At 49.9% G+C, this 19856-nt stretch overlaps 1 protein-coding gene across 1 annotated transcript in view; it reads right to left on the bottom strand.

The window, feature by feature from the left end:
- Srebf2 (sterol regulatory element binding transcription factor 2) overlaps window positions 1-19856 on the bottom strand; it is a 61706-nt gene that overhangs the window by 975 nt on the left and 40875 nt on the right. The window contains exons 10-18 of the mRNA XM_090328822.1: window positions 19436-19712; window positions 16889-17058; window positions 10549-10717; window positions 8690-8807; window positions 7454-7563; window positions 5937-6069; window positions 3661-3829; window positions 1818-2003; window positions 33-144 (exon numbers count right to left, since the gene is read on the bottom strand). Coding sequence (XP_090184948.1) covers window positions 33-144; window positions 1818-2003; window positions 3661-3829; window positions 5937-6069; window positions 7454-7563; window positions 8690-8807; window positions 10549-10717; window positions 16889-17058; window positions 19436-19712 — 1444 coding nt within the window. The remainder of the gene's footprint in view (window positions 1-32; window positions 145-1817; window positions 2004-3660; window positions 3830-5936; window positions 6070-7453; window positions 7564-8689; window positions 8808-10548; window positions 10718-16888; window positions 17059-19435; window positions 19713-19856) is intronic.

Here is a 19856-nt window from a genome sequence, read left to right as displayed (position 1 = left end):
ACGCTGGGCGGGGCCCCCCCTCAGGCACTCACCGTGCTTGGTGCTCTGGGGGCTCCTCCGCCGCAGGCTGTGCTCCAGCAGCTGGTGGGTGCGGGTGGGGCTGGCTCCAGCCATCAGGCGCACAGTGGCTTCATGCAGGAACACCTGGGGGCACAGGGGAGCCGTCAGACCCGGGGTCCTGGCCGTCATCTCCCCGGTGGTACCGCTCTGAGCCGTGCCACTTGCCACCCAGTGAGGCCTTCCTCACCAACTTGAAACCAAGCACAGGCCGGGTGGCAGAGGCGGGGACAAGATGGGGAGATGAGCATGTGGCAAGGCACCGTGCTGGAGAAACGTGGTCTGGGTGTGTGAAGCCTCGGGTCCCCGGACAGAGGGACAGGGGAAGTAGGACCAGGGAAAAAGGATGGCTAAGCTGCTAATTTCACCATCTCCTTCCCTTCTGCTTCTTCACCAAAGAATAGAGCCAGAGGTTTCCAGGGGTGGCTCTTGGGTAAGAAGGAAGCAGTTGAGGGTGGAGGGCCAGGTCTACGTCTGAGTTTGTTTTGTGCCAGACCTGGGGCTGAAACTCAGGGCCTACGTGCCATTCCTGAGCTTTGCTCAAGGCTAGTGCTCTACCACTTGAGCCACAACCCCAATTCTAGCTTTTTGGGGCAGTTTATTACATATAGGAACGTCATAGTTTCCTGCTAGGACTGGCTTTGAACGGTGATCCTCAGCTCTCAGCTAGGATTACAGGCGTGAGCCACTGTGCCCGGCAATACTTGTTTTTGTTTATTTATTTTCTGTTTTCCCCGGTGATGTCCGTCTCCTCTGCTGCACACAGTGGCTGGTGGTGAGTGTGCTCTTGCACCCCGGCAGCGTGACCTGGCGAGTATGTCGCTGCATCCCTGCAGCACGCGCCAGTGAGTGTCCACACAGACAGCCTGACCTGGTGGGTGAACCCGTGTGCTCTACAGTGAGGTCATGACCCCTCACGTACCACAGCCACTTACCACCCTCCCACTTACGGATCTTCTCACTCAGATATTTAGAGAGCATTTCAGGCAAAAATATAATGATTTCAACTCAAGGAAATAAACGGTTGAGACGAGGGAAATTCTGATTATGACACTATCCATAATATACACGTATTGAAATGTCACGTGATAGCCTGCAACTACATCCAACCATGTGTCAAACAAAACGAATGCATTTTAAAAACGCTTCGCCTAAGAATGGTTAGTGCATGCCTGTAGTCCAAACCACTGAGGCTGAGGGTGGAGGGCTGCCTTGGTCCAGGAATCTGAGGCCAGCCCGGGCAGCGTATGGACCTTCGCTCAAACGTCCAGAACATGTCTGCTACATTACTCTAGTAATGAACTCAGCGGAGAAATGACATGGGTCCAGAAAGACCAGCTGCACACTTAGTGATCTAAGACCCTCTAGCATTGCCAAAGGGATGCTTGCTGAAGTCCCTAAGCCGCCAGGAAAAGGAATGGACAGAGTAATTCTGTCCTTACTCTTCTGGTTATGAAAGCCAGAGGTGTTCCCCTGTGGGGAGGGCTAGGTGCTCCCTCGCTGCTCCCTGCCTTCTTGAGCTCCAGTGCTCTCCTCCAGCGGGGAAGGGGGCAGTGTGGCTCCGGGTTGTCCCTTTCAGGCCCACAGTGTTGGCTGTCCTGTGCCATATCCCAGAGGTTGGCAGATCCCAGGTACTCAAAAGTGTGCTGACCAAAGGGACTCGTGGCATCCACTAAGTGGGCTCAGCAGGTGCCTGATGGCCGCCAAGGGCCGGCTCCACAGACCCAGCCTGCCTACCTCATCCGCCTGCTCCGTCTCACCTTGCGGTACGCTGGGCGGAAGCTGTGTGCCAGCCTGCGCAGGCTGCCGAGGTCCCGCTGGAAGCCAGCCAACTCCGCACAGGAAGCATGGTAGGTCTCACCTAGGGCCTGGCTGGCACCTGTCTGCTTTTGCCAGAGTGTTGTTCGCAGAGACAGCAGTAGATCACAGGCAAGCAACTGGATCACCTGTGGGGCAGGCCACGAGAGAGGAGATGGGTGACTGGCTGAGCCCCCAGCAGGAATCCCAGCCACTCCAGGGCAGGTGCAGAAGCCACAGCTTGATGACACTCAACAGTGGTCCCTTCCATGCCGCAGGAGTGGGTCATCAACCCCTCCGCAGGTGAGACGGCGGGGAGACAGCAGTCAGGTCTGGGGGCCAGGGGTCCTTACGGCCGACCTGGAGCCAGCCTCCAGAACAACCAAAGGTGTGCTGTAGTGGCTGCAGAGCCTACAAGGACAGAGTGGCTGGAGGAAGGGGAGCAGGAAACTGGGGCGCTTCACGGTGGTTCAGGACTGGGGGTGGATCTGGGTCCTTATTTTTCCTACATACTAGCTATATGACCCTGGCACATGACCTGATTTTTCTAAGCCTTAGTTTCCTCACCCATAAAACAGGGATGGCGACACAGGGTTGTTGGGGGCATTGTGTGTGATGGCACTGGGCTCCATGCATCGGGCAGATCATCCACAACGCCTGCCTGGCACTCCACAGCACCATGCGTCATGCACCGTATCACAGGCACATGGATGAGGGCCCCTCTTATACGAGGCCTGCGATTTGCATGGTGTGGGTTCTAGCAGAGCTCCCCCGGGGCACAGGAGCTGCAGGCCTGGGCTGGCTTCTGCTCTCAGGTCACCAGGCTCTTCTCGGTTCATTGTTGCCCCTCAGCGCTCCAACCCCCAGGGGTGGCATTCACCTTTCCACTCCCAAGGTGGGGTCTCATGAACACACACCATATCCAAGGAGACCAATGGCAAGCCCGGCAGACGCTCTCTATCCTGCCATTGTCTCAGGTCCTCCATGCCACGCCTGTCCTTACAGGGCTGACAGACTGTCCTGGCTTCACCCCAGGGCCCAGGTCCACTGACAACTTTGGCCTTTGGGATTAAAGCCCAGTGAGCGGCCAGGAGTGGGACCATCCAGGAGGCTCCTCGCTGCTCTGTCTCGAGTCAGACACCACACATTCCCAGGGGAAGGCTCCCTTTCCTCCGTGGACAGCTCCAGGGGCCCCCTCTAGTAAGGCTTCTCTCTCTCCAAATGACCAGGCCTTGGTCAGCACATGCGTGGAGGCTCTCGAGGGTTGGGCAGGCCTCTGGGATGCACTGTGGAAACATTGCATAGGTACTGCCAGAACATGCAATGCAACTACAATGCACCACAGCTGCCCACCAGGAATGTGTGGCTGCCCGTGGAAGTGCCAGGGCCATCAGCAGCTCAGAGTGCTCATGCCTGAGGACAGGGTGTGGGGCCTAAGAGCTGTGCCAGCTCCCGGCCTCAGAGGAGCAGCTCTGGCTGTGTAGCTCACCCGGGGATTTACAGCCACTAGCTGGCAGGATCTGGGGTTCAGGGACTTGCTCTTGGGTCACAAAGGATGTCTGCTGTCAACAAAACCCTTACCACTTGAGCCACAGGACCACTTCTGGCTTTTTCTGTGTATGTGGTACTGAGGAATTGAACCCAGGGCTTCATGCATGCTGGGCAAGCACTCTACTGCTAAGCCACCTTACCAGCCAACCAGTGTGCTTCCTCTAAGACAGCACACAGTGCACATGCGTACGGTAGGTGAGCTCTTACAGACCAGAGTTGGGTGCCTCTGGAGGGGCTACCTGGGCTCTCACTCACGTGGTTGAGGGTGGGGTCGGAGGCGGCTTCGCTGACGTTGAGGCTGTTCCACAGGTGGCCACTGGCCCTTTCACAATGACAGAAGGCATTCTGATGCCCATCTGCTTTCCCAGACACCGAGGCATGCATGGCTCTGCAGGTGTACAAGACTGCCTTCACCAGCGGGCTTCTGCAGAGGAGAGAGAGGCGGAGGCAGCTCAGAGCGCGGCGGAGGCGAGAGGCCAAGCGGCACCCGGGTCCCAGGTGGAGAAGCTGAGATGTGATTACCACACACGGCAGGCACATGGTTCTGTCGTGGCAGTGCCGAGGGTGGTTCTGGTGGCCTGTCACACTGATTCCTAGCTAGGTTCTGGTTTAACCATCAGGACTGTCACTAAGAAGCTGCTTGAAATGAGAATTCAACCAATTCATATCTTATTTCCTCTGTATAAAAGTGGTCACCAAGGCACCACCCTAGCTATGGTGACAGAAGGTGCAGGCTGCTGCTGTGGTTTGGGCAGGAAATGTTCCTGTGGTCTCTGTGTTGAGGGCCTGGTCCCCAAGGCCATGTTGCGGGGGTGCCCTGGGGAAGTATTGTATCACGATGGCTCTAACAATCAAGGGCTAATTCACCGAGAGTCACAATCTGGCATGACTGGGGGGTGATGGGCACTAGACCACAAGGCTTGGAACAGGTAGGTCTCAGTATTTTGGCCCAGCCCCTTCCTGCCTGTCTCTCTCTGCTCCACCACCAGGGCCCTGCGAGGATGTCCTGCCTTACCAGGGTCTATGAGCAACAAAGCCAAGGGACCATGGACTGAAACCTCTGAAACTGAACCCAAATGGAAACTCATCAGACCTTTGAGGGGTGGGGCCCGGCTCAAGCCTGTAATCCTAGTTACTCAGGAAGCTGAAATCGAATAAGCTACTCTAAAAAACTGGAAGTAGTACTGTGGTGGAGAGATAGCCTTGAGCACAGATAGGCTCAGGGACAACACCCAGGTCCCGAGTTCAAGTGCTAGAAGAACTAGTGAAGAAAATGGCAACAAGAACATTTGAGGCTCTTTTTCTTTTCATCAGTACTGGGGCACATTTAATCAACTTCTTGCTGGTTAACTGTAGTCAGGAGTCTCATGGACCGTCCTGGCTGGGCCCTGACTCATGATTCTTAGATCACCACCTCCTGAGTCGCTAGGATTACAGGGATGAGCCTCTGCGCCCAGCTTTTGTAAGAGCAACACAAGCCGACGAAAACAGCCCATTATTTGTTCTCTAGAGACCACTCTTCCAGAAGTCCTGCGTTAACTGTTTGGCGGAAGTCAGTAGACTGGGGAAAGGACAGGGAATGAGGCTGGGTCACAGGCTTCCCACCCCACCACTTCCTGAGGAGCAGGAACCACATGTAACTAACTGCACCCCAGGGCGGGAGCCCACTGAGCATCCGGCTGTCAGCTGTGGCTATGCAGCTTTACACCATCTTGGGAGGCATCCGCAGGGGGGATGCTAAGGAGGGCTGGGGCAGGGGAGCTGCTGGCTCAACAGGGGACTTCAGAAAGGGACTAAATATGAGGGAAGGGGTGACAGTGTCCAAAAAAGAAATGTACTCTTTACTGGACTTACGGGACTGTAACCACTCTGTAAATCACTTTATAATAATAATAATGAAGAAATAAAATGGGGTTACATAAAATTGGAGCATTAGACCTGCTTCAGGGAACACAGGGCTGAAACTCGTTCAGCCCACTTTGTTCAGCCACCTGCTGTATTCTCTGTAAAGAGCCAGCCTTGGCACTGAGTCCGGGACCCTGTTCATAGGCCTTTGTACCATGAGCGTGTGGGCAGTGTCTACTCAGAAGCAGGCAGTGTGTGAGCACGTGGCCCTGGAAAGGGCCTCCTGGGTACACAGGTGAGTCTCAAGGAGGAATGTCAAAGCTCTCTGGTTGGGCGCTGTGCTCCAGGCCATTCAGTTAGAAAAGCAGGCTGACGGGGCAGTAGAGGGTGGCTGATAGGCGTCTGTAGCACAGGTATACCACACTGCTGCCTCTGCTTGAAGCCTCTGACTTGCCAAGAGCCACACTGTCCTGGTGTCTCCGACAGCCTGTGGTGGCACAGACACTGGGGCAGGAGGAAGGTGCTGACAGCAGCTGGAACAACTGTTGAGCTGAGCAGAGCTATGTAGACTTGCACAGAGGGCCTGAATTCCCTGGTGCCGGCCGCCTGTTCCTAGAACTCTCACCTACCATACAGTTTTCATCCTCTGCAGGGAAGCAGAGGAGTGGCCAAGGATGCTTACGTACTCAGTCACGTCCAGAGCCCGGGGGACATGCTCCACTTGAGTGAAACGGGAGCGCACGGCGGCATCGTCTCCCTGGATCCAGCTGATGGCCGTGGCGATGGCTGAAGTCCACCAGCGACAGACAACGTCTGGGCCTGGAGGGGGCAGTGGCAAACTCGCTTCAGCACGGGCAGAGCCGGCTGCACCCGTGCCTACAGGGCACATGGTAATTCTGGTGAAAGCACTTCCTCTACCATTTTAGAGAGTGTCTGGCAAAACCCATCAAGAGCCTTAAAGTCTTTGCTCCTACTAAGCCAATAGTCCTGCTTTTGTACTCTATCAAAATAAAGTTGTGCTGGGTACTGACGGCTCGCGCCTATGGCTCACGCCTGTAATCGTGGCTACCTGGAAGGTTGAGATCTGAGGATCTGGGCAGGTAGCCTGTGACTCCTAAATCAACTACCAGGAAAACAGAAGTAGAGCTGTGGCTCAGAGTGGTAGAGTGCTAGCCTCGAGCATAAACGCTTACAGACAGCACCCAGACCCTGAGTTTGAACTCTATGACAGACAAAAAAAAAGAAAAAAAGAAAAAAAGAAATTGGCTCAAATAGCAAAGTCTAACAAAAATGCTCACTGTAGTGATTTTAGAATTTTATTCTTCCTAGTTAGTATTATATTATTAGTGGTATCAAGGGCTGAACTCTTAATTACTAAGCAAGTACTTGTACTGTAGCTACCACTTCAGCCTTACCTATATCATTATTATTATTACTAAGGTTTTTCGCCAGTCCTGGTACTTGAGCCACATCCTGGCTTTTTCTGTTTATAGGTACTAAGGAATCAAACTCAAGGCTTTATGTATGCTAGGCAAGCACTCTACCACTAAGCCACATTCCCAGCCCCCTACTTATTTTATGCTTTTTCTTTCTGAGACTCAGTTTGCACAACAGCTAAATTGTGACTCCAGTGATCCCGCAAAGCCAGTGCAATGTCATGTGAGAGAGGGTTTGGGGATAGGGTCTCTCCCAGACTCTGAAGCAATTCATAGGCCAGTGCTTTTCTGGGATCCAGGCTTCCCAGGGGGAGCAGGCAGAGGGTAACTTGGCACTCCTATGCTCCAGGAGTCTCTGAAGCCTGAGAGGTGGCAGCGGACGTGCTGTCACCCTGATGGCAGCTTAGAGAGAAGCAAGGAATGTCACAGACGTTCAGTCAGGAGATTGCATCATGACACTGGAGGCAGTGAGCAGCCAGAGTGTCACGGAGGCCGGAAGGAAGCGCTGTGACAGGGAGGGCAACGCCCCTGTGCCTGGACTAGCTGTTGTCTGGCCAAACCAGGGAAACCAGGCAGAGCCTGAGGATAAGAATCAGTCACTCGCTGTCCCCTGGAATGCTGCCCAGGTCGGGCAGCCGTAGGCTGGGGGCTACCTGGAGGCCACAGACCCAAACCTGCGACCACAGAAGACGCTTTCACATGCCCTCAACCAACCGCGGCTCTGTAAAGACGGAACACCTCTAGAGTGTGGAGCCCTAGATGCTTACCAAGGGCTGACTTGGCAACGGCGCCACTGGAAAATGGTGGGGTCACAAATCCCACGGAGTCCACGAAGGAGTGGAGTAACTTCAGGTACTCCAGAGCACTGGAGAACTCACTACAAAGGAAAGAGAGTCTTATGAAGAGTAAAATGCACAGATTACACTTGCGGCCTTGCTGTTTAGCTTGCCAGCTCCAAGATCCATCTGCGGTTTCTGGCCACGCTGTCCCATCACCCCAGGCACAGGCAGCTCGGCCTTCCCCTTCCACACGCTCTCAGGGCTATCACTGACTCTCCACCCTCTACCAGGAGGCCCAGCCTTTTTCTTCCTTCCTTCTCTGCATGTTCTCCTAAAGGTTCCTATATTCCCAGCAGATCTGCCCTGTCCCTCAGCACTCTGCTTCCTGGGACTTATTCTGTAAGGACATGTTCAGTAACTATGGGAGTCTGAGGCAGAAGGATCACAGGTTCAAAGACAGCTTGAGCTACACAGAGAGCCGTTGTCTCTCCCACCGGGGCTAGGAATGTGATTTAATGGTAGAGTGCTTGCCTACCATGCCTAAAACCCTGGGTTCAATTCCTTAGTATCACACAAACAAAAAAAGCCAGAAATGCTGCTATGACTCAAATGCTAGCATTGAGTAAAAAAGAAGCTCAGGGACAATGCCTAGGACCTGAGTTCAAGTCCCAGGAGTGGCAGGAAAAAACAAACAAAAAAAGCCACCTTAAACCCCACCCCCATGCTGGGCGCAGTGGCTCATGCCTGTAATCCTAGCTACTCAGGAGGCTGAGATCTGAGGACTGTAGTTCAAAGCCAGCCCTGGACTTAAAGTCTGTAAGACTCTTATCTCCAATTAATCACTAAAAAAATGGAAGTGGTGCTGTGGTTCAAGGGGTAGGACAGTAGCCTTGAGCTGAAGAGCTCAGGGATACCGCCCAGGCCTAGAGTTCAAGCCCCATGACCACCACCAACAAAACTCAACCTCCCCGAAATAAAACCTGCATACTTTCCAAAGGGCTGGGTCCAGACATATTTGGACTAAAGCCATCTGTCTTCTAGTGAACTCTCTGTACCCCATTCCTACCTCCTCTCCTCGAAACAGGCTACCCCCTGTCTACTCTAAATATCAAAGTAACTCATTAAATTCCTGACTTACTCCAGCAACTGGCTCTACTTAATAACTGTGTCTGTGTTCTAGTTTTGAGAAATAAACACAAAGGGAACAGGGCCCAAAGACTTTACCAGCTCTCTTCTTCCTGGTCTCCTGCCTTCTTCTTGGCCTGAGGTTTCACCAAGGACTCCACAGCTCGCTCCAGCAGGTTCTTGCAAAAAGCCTGGTGGACCTGGGCGATGGGGTCAGCTAAACAAGAGAAAGGCAAGATGGGTTAAATGGGTGTTCTCTCCAAGCCCCTTAAGCATCAATGATGTAGCTCAGTGGCAAAATGCACGATTAGCACCTGTGAGGCCTTGGGTTCACTGTTAGATTGCCTCCAGATGGGTCTTATTTATGAATACTAGCACTTTTCTCTTCATGGAGAAAAGATGGGGAGAAGAATCTAAGAAACAGTGGTGCCCTGTAATAGGGATCAAATTCCTCTACAAAATCAAACACAATGGTCCTGATAAATAAGCAGAGAGTGAGTGTGCATATGTGCACAAAAACTCAAGTCTCACAGGCTGTCTCTTGTCTTTATGGCTAGGAAAAGAGCCAGGTAAGGAAAAAAAAGGCTACAATGGTGGTTGCTATGCTCTTGACAATTAAACAATGAGGAATCTGTTCTTTTATCTTCCAGAGCCTTACCACAGAACCTGTGATTAGCAAAGCTCTAGCTGAGCTGACAAGACAAGGGGCCCTGAATGCTTGGGAGAACTGACTTATGGGTAGGCCCACACCATCAACGAGCCTCTCCTCGCCCTATATGTGGCAGACAACACAAGCCACATGTGGAGGAGGAGGGAGATTTGTGTGTGCCATTGGCTTTCCCAGGATCGGACCTGGGCGGGAACTCCAAGAGGTGCAACCAGGGTGGGAAAGTCTATGCAGCAGACAAGCCGGGAGTGGAGGACAAGGACCGCTGTTGCTTTCACCTCTCAACCTTCTGATATTTAACAGTTCTTTTAAAAGGCAACAACACATAATTCTTATATTGATCCATAGCTTTAAAAAAAAAAGAGAGAGACAGCAAACCCCTCCAGAGCTTACGCCCCTTCTCCCCTCCCCACAGACTCCCTGTTCTGCGGAGCAAGCACTGCAGAAAGCTACAGAGTGCTCAGAGTCAGAGTCCATCCCACCACTCCCAAGTCCACCCCTGTGCCACACAGAGGCAGGGAAAGTCAACTTTAATCATTATCAAATGCTAAGGACAGCAAACTGGCATGTCCCTCCAACGCCTGCAGCCCTGTTCCTGTCACTACTCTGAGCACTTGACAAATGCCTGCCACCTATTGTTCCCTAACTGCTCCATACATGTCCTCTGCATTCCCAATACACCCAGAGGCCAGGGAACTGCAAGCCCCACAAATCCCCTCTCCAAAGTGCCCAGAACAAGGGCTGAGAATACACTTAGTCACAGCTCACCACGCGTGGCATTGGGTAAAGGAGCTCAGGCTTTGACTGTTGAAGCAAGCATGGCTGGAAACCCAGCTTAGCCACAGACAGCTTTGACCTCAGGCAAGATATTTAACCTCCCAGAGCCTCAGGAGGTGTGTGTGTGTGTGTGTGTGCACACACGCGTGTGCATGTGTGTGTTTTGGCGCAAGTCCTTGTCAAGGTCTAGGCACTGTCCCTGAGTTTTCTGATCAAGTCTAGTGTGCTCTTTCATCAAGACTAGTGCTCTACAGCTGAGCCACAGCCCCACTTTCAGCTTTTTGATGGTTAACTAGAGATCAGAGTTTCAGGGCTTTCTTGCCTGGGCCGGCTTTGAATTGCAATCCTCCCATCTCCTGAGTACCTAGGGTCACAGGCGTGAGCTGCCAATGCCCATGGTTTGATTAGGTAAGTCAGGGACACCTTGTATCTCTATAGCTAATCCACAGGACCCTGCCACAGCGTGGCTCCTGTGGCTGTCTACAGTTCTGGGAAGTAGTAAGGGCATTCTCACCTGGGTTCCTTTGGGCACAGTACAGACTCTCCTTGGCTGTGGATTTCACCGACCAGCTTCGCTCCATGAAAAACTTCTGGCCCAGGGGGTGGCAGAGCCAGCGCAGGGAATCGGGTACAGTGCTGTGCTCGGGGCCACACAGGCTTTGAGCGCGACTGAGAAAGTAGCTCTGTGGAAGGACAAGGGTAAGAGCTTCATTGGCAGAGGCTGGCTGTAATACCTCCAGGTCAGCAGAGACCACCAGGGGGCCAGTTCAGAAGCGGGGGGAAAAGGGGATCACTGGAGGCCAGAACCCAAATGAGTTCTAAAAGCCTCCACCACAGAAACTAGGGAAAGTAGCTCTGACTCTGGAACCTTGCCAGGTGTGGCAGTTAAGTCATAGCTCAAAGGACATCAGAGGCTCTTGCTATCCACTGAGCCTTGTAGACTCTAGTCCTGACCCGCTGACATTCAGCATGCGGAGTGCAGTGGGGGCTGTTTGACCTGGAAGGGTCTTAAGTTCCTCTGTTACATTTCACCTTCAGCCTTGCAAGTACTGAGCATGGCCCATCCTCAATCTCATGTCATTTTAATTCATACCTTCTATAAGTATTTCTAGACAACTTCTTTCTTTCTTTCTTTCTTCCTTCCTTCCACCCATCTTGGGACTTGAACTCAGGGCCTGGGCACTGTCCTTGAGCTTTCTCTACCACTTGAGCCACAGCACCACTTCTGGTTTTCTTTGTGTACATGGCTCGAAGGAATTGAACCCAGGGCTTTGTGCATGCTAGACAAGCACCCTGCCTTAGGCCATACTCCCAGCACTCTACGTAAATTTATATTTTACTTTTATTAGTATTTCAGCTCTCTTAGCTCTGAGGATAAAGAGTTTATTTAGAACAATACTTGGAGGGAGCAGTGGTCAGTGTCACAGAAGGAAACATTGGCACAAAAGGACAGCTGGAGGCCTGTCCCAGAACACAGGCACGGGCACGTGCGCGTGCCCTCTCTACAAGTGCAATTCTGTAGAAATCCCCCAGCTTTCCTTGCACGAGCCCTGCCATTGAGGAATGACCACCGAGGGACTCAGAAAGCCTCTTTGCTGGGCTTGAGTGAGAAGAGCGGCAGGGACAACATCGTCGGTCACTTGCTTTAGGAAGTCCCATCATTTTTTTGAATGTCAACACCTCTCTTCTACTATGTCATGATTTTTCAGCCTCTAAAACTATTCCACTCAGGCTGATCTGAGTATGAAGCTGAGCAGAGGAGGACAGGGAAGAGGAAGCACAGATGGGGCTCAGGGAGCCAGAGCAGGGGCCGCTAGCACAGCCTGGGGACCATCATCTTCACTTCAGCCACGGCGTCTCCGTCTGAGATGAGGGCATTCGCTCACGGTCTGCCAGTCTCATGGTTCTGACCTTTTCTGGGCTCTAAGCAGTGATCAGCTAACATAAAAGCTTCAGAAGACTTGAATGTCAGGGTTAGAAATAGCACAGCCAAAGCTCGACCACTCAAGGAGGCAGATGGAGAAGACTTTCTCCAGGGGAACCTTGAGACAGCTTGCGTGAATCTGAGCGGAAACCATGGACACTTCTCTATAGACAGACACTCACATTCTGACATTCTGACAGTGGTTTCTGGGACAAGGGAGACATTTTACTTAAAGGTCTAATCATAGGTACAGTCTTCCCCCCCTCTCTGCTGGCCAGCTTTGTGCACAGGATGCTGGAAGCAAGTAGAGAGGAACTCAGAAACTCTCAACGCATCCCTTGAACCTGAGTGGTAAGAAGTGGAGGAGAACCCAGTGAGGGAGATAAGGGAAGGAGGTTTTGCTTTTGCTCCAACTGTTGGCTCTAACTTGTTCCCAAGAACAACGTGCTCCACAGGTCTGATTAGCAAGGAAGTATGGTGGTTGCCCCAAGAGAAACAGGATCAAATGTTACAAACAAGAAGCATAAATAAAACAATCCTGGCTAGGTCATAGGGCGAGAGAAACCCAGAGACCATTAGGAAATTCTATCTATCCTACCTATCTATCTATCTATCCATCCATCCATCCATACCTGGTCCGGGGCTTGAGCTCTGGGGCCTGGGCACTGTCTCTGAGCTTCTTATGCTCAAGGTCTAGCACTTGAGCCACAGCTCCACTTCCAGCTTTTTAGTAGTTTATTTACTGGAGATAAGAGTCTTGCACATTTTCCTGCCTAGGCTAGCTTTGAACCTTGATCCTCAGATATCAGCCTCTGAGTAGCTAGGCTTACAGGAACCTTGATCTTGTGATTCTTACATCTACTATGCCTCCCTAGTTGAGTCATGTGAGGATTTTGTTTGTGGTAGGGGACTCAGCCCTGGAGCTTGTGTCGAAGTATAGTTTGATCTGAATTCTTAAAAAAAAAAAAAAAAAGAAAGAAAGAAAGAAAAGAAAAACTTGGAGTTAGTGGTCTGAACTAGTAAGACATAAAAATGGGATAGGCAGTAGTAGTCTAGTTTTTGTGACGAAAATTATAAAAATAACTTGTTGCTTTTTTTCTTGTTGTCATTACAGTTCTATAATGATTTTTCCAATAGCTAAAAAAAAATTCCCGGGGCTGGGAGTTTGGCCTAGTGGTAGAGTGCTTGCCTAGCATGCATGAAGACCCGGGTTCGATTCCTTGGTACCCCACATACATAGCAAAAAAAAGCCAGAAGTGGTGCTGAGGCTCAAGTGGTAGAGCTCCAGCCTTGAGAAAGTCTAAGGACAGTGCTCAGGCCCTGAGCTCAAGCCCAGGACTGGCAAAAAAAAAAAAAAAAAAAAAAAAAAAAAAAAGATTACAGGCATGAGCCACCACCACCCAGCTTCTTTCAACTTTATATATGACTTTTTTCAAATGGCTACTAAGCTACGAAGTTACAAATACTTACTGAGCCAGTATGTTCTAATTACTGACAACAGCAAACAGCCATCAGGAGGCAGAAGCAGGAGGAGCACGCATCTGAGGTCACTCTACATAGTAGGTTTGTTCTAGGCTGGCTTAGGCCAGGGCAGGGCCCTGTCACAAAACAAGAAACCCTCCTCCACAAAACTCATCAGCCCAAACAACCGCGACATAAACTTAGAAAGTTTGGAACCCTGTGGTCTAAGCCGTTTCCAGAGGCCAGCCCTCCTCTTGCCCCTAACACCTGGCTCATTTGCTAGCTAAATCTATCTAGCCAAATCCAAAGCCTCTTCCTTTTTAGGGAAGTACTGTCTGGCTCTCTAAATTTAGCTGACTGAACAGAAAGGGCAATCACCTTCCAGATCAGCTATTCTCCCTCCCCATCTCACCTACTACGCAAATTAGACAGTGCTATTAAATTCGCAAATATTTATATCCTTTGAGTCAACGTCACCCTCTCTAGAGGAAATTCTCATTGAGGTAGGTAAAGACAGTGTGCAAAGATGAGTTCTGTAGGGAGCAGTTTGCAACAGGAAACAGTCCAAATATCCCTTAGTAGCCCCAACTACCTCTGTAGCATAAAACTACAAAGAAAGATGTCAGAGATCTACCATTAGGTTGAGAAGAGGCAAATCAGGGTTTATGGTATAATCCATCATATATGATCATAAATTATAATGCACATACATAAATACACAAATATTTTAGGAAGAGTTTTGCAGAAACACATACTAACCTACTCACTGTTTGTCAGACACAAAATATTTCCTAAGGAGTTCAGAGAAAAAGGGACAATTTTCTTTCTTTCTTTCTTTTTTTTTTTTGCCAGTCCTGGGCTTGAGCTCAGGGCCTAAGCACTGTCCTTGGATTTTCTCAAGGCTAGAACTCTATCATTTGGGCTTCAGCACCATTTCTAGCTTTTTTCTATGTATGTAGTACCGAGGAATTGAACCTGAGTCTTCATGCATGCTAGGCAAGCACTCTACCACTAGGCCAAACTCACAGCCCGGGACAATTTTTTTTCTTTCCTTTTTTTTTTTCCCTCCTTAGATGGGGTCTTGTTCTGTTGCCACAGCTGGCTTTGAATCACTGGGCTCAAATGATCTTCCCATTTGAACCTCTTGAATAACTGGGATTACAAATGCCTGCCATACCTTTGGCTTGTAGAGACAAGGTAAAGAGCAAAATAATCATTGCTAAGGCTGGTATACTGATTTCTAGATATCAAGATGAATCAAGCTGGGTTTAGGGATGTATGCTTGAAATACTAGCACTTAGAAGGCCAAGTTGGAAGGTTGAGGAAGTAGGATCTTGAATTTGAGACCAGCCTGGGCTACATACATAGTGAGATCCTGGGGAGGGGGGAAAGTGTGTGTGGGGAAAGAGAGATAGAGAGAGATAGAGATAGAGATAGAGATAGAGATAGAGATAGAGAGAGAGAGAGAGAGAGAGAGAGAGAGAGAGAGAAGGGGGAAGGGGGAAGGGAGAGAGAGAGTGCTCAAGCAAGGAAGTGTGCTAGGGCTGTGTCTAGGTGATAAATGGAATAGACTGTCCATGCAGCAGACCCACCACACATGGACACTAGATTTATAAAAAAAAAAAAACAACAACAAAGATGTGGGAGCTGGGAGTGTGGCCTAGTGCCTGCTTAGGAAAAAGATGTCACTCAGTTCAGTAGGGAAAGGACAGTTTTTTAAAGGATAACAGGTAATTAGGTCAGACAGATACTCATATGGGACCAAAAAAAAAAAAATGCATGTTGCATCCCTATATCCAATTCATACAAAAATCAATTCTAGTGGATTAAGAATGTGTGAAGAGTAAAACCTAGTTTGTATTGGGTATCATGGGAAGACATCTTCACAGCATTAGCATGGAGTAAAGACCTGTTGAACAGGATACAAAATATATAAAACAAAGGAAAAGACTAATCATCTGAATTTCCTTAAGGCCAGGAACTTGTGCTTATCAATAGACCTACTAAGAGAGAGAACAGGCAAGTCACACAGGCCGCCTATGTGGTGTAACAGCCCGTCACATTCAGAATAAAGAGCACTATCAATAAAAAGGCAGTCAACCCAAGCACAATATAGGTAAAACTGGAAAAGCGTTTCCATAAGACACCATCTATGTTACCAGTAAACCCGATGAATTGGTGCTTCACACCACCAACCACCTGCAAGTGCAAGTAAAAACCCTAACAAGATTAAAAGGACCAACTAACTCCTGCCATGCCCACATGTTGGGTAGCAAAGGAGAAGTGGCAATTCTGGGGAGTTGAAACGGTGGCCACTGGTTTGGAAATGGCCTTTCCTAAAAGAAGTGCACAGGTGGTCCATGCCAGGGCGCTCCATGCCAACCCTGAACGGGAAGCAACTCTCAAGTCCATCCCCAGTGGTTTATTTACATGGCCTAACTCTACTGTAGGGCAGCAGGAAGGAAAAGTCCGAGACTTCACGTGATCACACACACAACTCTTGCAAATGACACTGAGTAAAAATCTCTTGCTTGGTTTTCCTGTTCACGGGTGATATGCTACCACTTGAGCTACACCTCCAGTCTTTCATTTTTGCTGGTTAATTAGAGATGGAGTTTTGCAGAATTTTCTGCTTTGAACTGAAATCCTCTAGGTCTCAGCTCCTGAGTAGCTAGGATTAGAGGATTTCTATATAAATGTTGTACTTTGAAAGCCCAGGACCCTGTCTGGATTTCTACCAGACTCTATGCTTTTCCCTATCATCTACTCTGGAAATGCCAGGTCCACAGCAAGGTGATCACTAAAGATGGCTGAAGGAACCAAAGCATCGATGTCATATCTATGGCCAAAGAAGACACTGGGTTTCCTTGAGCCCTTTGTCACCTTTGTCATCTCAGCTCACTTTGGAAACATTAGCATCCTGTACTCTCCTCTTTTTTTTTTTTTTGCCAGTCCTGGGCTTGAGCTCAGGGCCTGAGCACTGTCCTTGGATTTTCTCAAGGCTAGAGCTCTACCACTTGAGCCTCAGCACCACTTCAGGCTTTTTCTATATATGTGGTACCAAGGAATCGAACCCGAGTCTTTGTGCTTGCTAGGCAAGCACTTTAACCACTAGGCCAAACTCCCGGCCCTGTACTCTCCTCTTTGTTCTCAGCTTATCTCCCTCATAAATAAGAAATGAAAACGGAGAGACATAATTCCACTTTGAACATACCTAATGTGTTCAGCAGTCTATGCCAAATGGGATACTGAGTGAAATGTACCTCTTTGGTTAGAGTAAGAGAAAGTAAGGACAACAAAATGTCCTTATAAAGCTTCAGAGCCAAGAGGGGAGGGATCTTGATCTGTTTCATTCTCTGCTGTATTTGTGGAATGGTAGGGCACCTGAGGGTGGGGCCCACTCTGACTTTGAGTTCCAGGCCCAGGAAGGTGCCTGGCAGTGGTGCAAAAGTAACAGACAGGTACTCACAGCCAGGAAGCCCAGCTTGCCTCCACACCATGTCTTGAGCCCCATGGCAGCTGTCAGGTGGATCTCAACCAGAGTGCTTGGTGGGATTTTCTCCTCGGCACACTCAGCCAGGTTCACAGCACACAAAGCCATGTGCACGCCTGAACAGGCAGATCCTGCAGGAAGCTTCCCTAAGGCAGACAGAAAGATGATAATGTAGACAGATCTCCAAAAGAGACACCTCCCTGTTTTCCTGGCAATCTGCTACAGTGGAAGCAGGAAAGAAAGAAAGGTGACCTCTATGAGAACACAGGTCCAGATGTGACACCAGGTTCTGTAACGTACAAGCTATGAGGTCCTGTCTGCAGTTCCTCAGAACATGGCCAAAGGACACGCCACAAGGCTCTGTAGAATGGGAGCTGTCAGGACTGCTGATCCATGTACAGGACTTAGAAGTGTCAACAGCATGGCCACATTTTGCTGATACAGTTCTAAGATTCTGAACACATCAGGGGAGGTAAGGGAAAACACAAAACTCAAAACCTGTAAGCCCCAAACGGAGCTGAATTTATATACATCATTTATATAGCATATAACAAGATTGAGCAAAGAACCTAGACACGTGTTGGGTCATAGGTGGAAGACCAGGAAAAACTTTCAATGCTCTGCTTAAGGAAAGCTACACAGTGGTCTGTTTTGGGGGAAAGTGCCCCTGCATAAGCCAGGGTGTAGCACAACTGTCCTAAGGCTTTCATACTGTTGCTTGCTCACTACAAGGGCAAGTAGGTTCCTTGTCTCAGGGTTGGCCAACCAAAGGCCTGTGCTGAGGTTCAGATGGTGGCAGAGTTGGGCTTCCTTCTCTCATTCGGCTGAGGGCTCTTCCCGTGCTGTCTCTCTATAGCAGCCATGGGGAGTCTCAGCCTTTGTGATTCACTAGCCTGGTGTGTCTATTTCTCCCATAAGGCTCCAGGCTTTCTTTTGCAGCTAGGAGCAGGGGAGGGGAAGGGGGTACACTGCAGAAGCTGCAGACTTCTTGACAGACTCTTGCAAGTCCAGTTGCCTGAGTACACGCAAGTGTATGGGCCTTTCTCGAGAAAACTCCTCCTTTCCTTCAGCTATGCTAGTTCTCCACTGTCCATCAGGAGCCCAAGCCACACCAGAGAATCATCCTTACCTGTAACACCCAGACTTCCCAAGCCCCGTTAATTCAAGTCTACCTGCTTGGTTTTCTTTCTTTCTCTTTCTTTCTTTCTTTCTTTCTTTCTTTCTTTCTTTCTTTCTTTCTTTCTTTCTTCCTTCCTTCCTTCCTTCCTTCCTTCCTTCCTTCCTTCCTTTCTCTTTGGTGGGTCATGGGGTTTAAACTGCTTGGGCGTTGTCCCTGAGCTCTTCAGCTCAAGGCTACCATCCTACCTTGAGCCAAGCCCCACTTCCCATTTTCTAGAGGTTAATTGGAGATAAGAGTCCCAAGTCTTTTTGTGCCCAGGCTGGCTTTGAACCGTGATCCTCAGATCTCAGCCTCTTGAATAGCTAGGGTTATAGGCGTGAGCCACCAGACCTGGCTGCCTATCTGGCTTTAAAGCATCCCTTGTCTTCTGGCTGTATCAGCTCTTGTTTGATTCCTGACTAGTCTCACTGCTTTCTTACCTAGCCTCTGTCTGCCACCAGAGGAAACCTCCTCAAATACAGACAGACCAGTCGGATGGGGTATGGGTACATGACAAGATGCCTGGCATCCAGATCCTTCTGCCTTTTTAGATCTTTCCCAGTCTGTGCACTCTCCTGCTTCTGGGGTCCCAGCTCCATTATCCTCTCTGTACGAGGCTTATGCTACGGCTGTGAAGTTGCCCAAGGCAGGGCTTCCCCTTTAGAGGACATCTGCATGTGTGTAGATGAATATCCCTCCCCTCCTCATACCAAGAAAATGTGCTCCTTCTGCTGAATCTAACACATACACTGAACTGTCACCCATCGATGACCTGTTGGAGCAGAAGCTTGAAATTTCATCAAATCTATGATCTCATAATTGTTACCATTAATTTAACTATTATTGCAGAATAATCCATGAGGTGCCCCTTCTTATAGGACACCTGAAGCGTACAGACATTACTATTTTTTAAAAAGTGCATTTTAGAAGCAATGGTGAACTGTAGTGCTGTGTACACAAGTGGAAAACTGGTTTAAAATAGTGTAAAAAAGAGCTTCAAGCTGGGCGTGGTGGCTCACACCTGTAATCCTAGCTACTCTGGAGGCTGAGATCTGAGGATCAAGGTTCAAAGACAGCCTGGGCACAAAAGAACCTAACCTGAGATTCTTATCTCCAATTAACCTCTAGAAACACAAAAAAACAGGAAGTGGGGCTGTGGCTCAGGGGTAGGGTGGTAGCCTGGAGCTGAAGAGCTCAGGGATAGCGCCCAGGCTGAGGTCAAGCCCCCTGATCCCCGCTCATCCCCCCCAAAAAAGAGCTTCAACACCATGGTGAAAACCTGGCAAACCAAATGGTACACCAAACTAAGGAGGAAATGGCCTGGATGCCTTTCAGCAGGTCAGGTAGCAGCAGCTGCCACTCACCTGTGATGTGGAGCTGGTGCAGCCTGTGGTAGGCCAGGGCTGCATCCCGGGCGCTGCTCTTAGCTTCATCCTCAAAGCCGGCTGCACTGGCTGGCGTGGCCCGCCAGCGCTGGAACACTTTCTTGAGCAGCCAGCGCACTAACCGCAACTTCTGCAGGCTGTAGCGGATTACGTTCCAGGACAGGCTGCAGGCCAAGTCCAGGCGGGAGGTGGGCAGTGCCCGGCCCAAAACAGACAGGCAGGTTTGTAGGTTGGCAGCAGCAGCTGCAAAATCTCCCTAAAAAAGCAGAACAAGTGTACAATGGTCACTGGCCCTGCTGTAGTGTTTTTGTTCTAACAGACTCTGGAGGAGCGGAGAGTGGGCTCACAGTTTACAGCCACCCAGGAATGTTCTGATTCACATGTCTCCTGAGACCTCCAG

The sequence above is a fragment of the Megascapheus bottae genome, chromosome 2 (assembly GCF_031878675.1).
Source record: "Megascapheus bottae isolate mThoBot1 chromosome 2, mThoBot2.hap1, whole genome shotgun sequence".
NCBI classification, from domain to species: domain Eukaryota; kingdom Metazoa; phylum Chordata; class Mammalia; order Rodentia; family Geomyidae; genus Megascapheus; species Megascapheus bottae.
The sequence above is the reverse complement of the archived record's forward strand: the minus strand, read 5'-3'. Positions and strand labels throughout refer to the sequence as shown.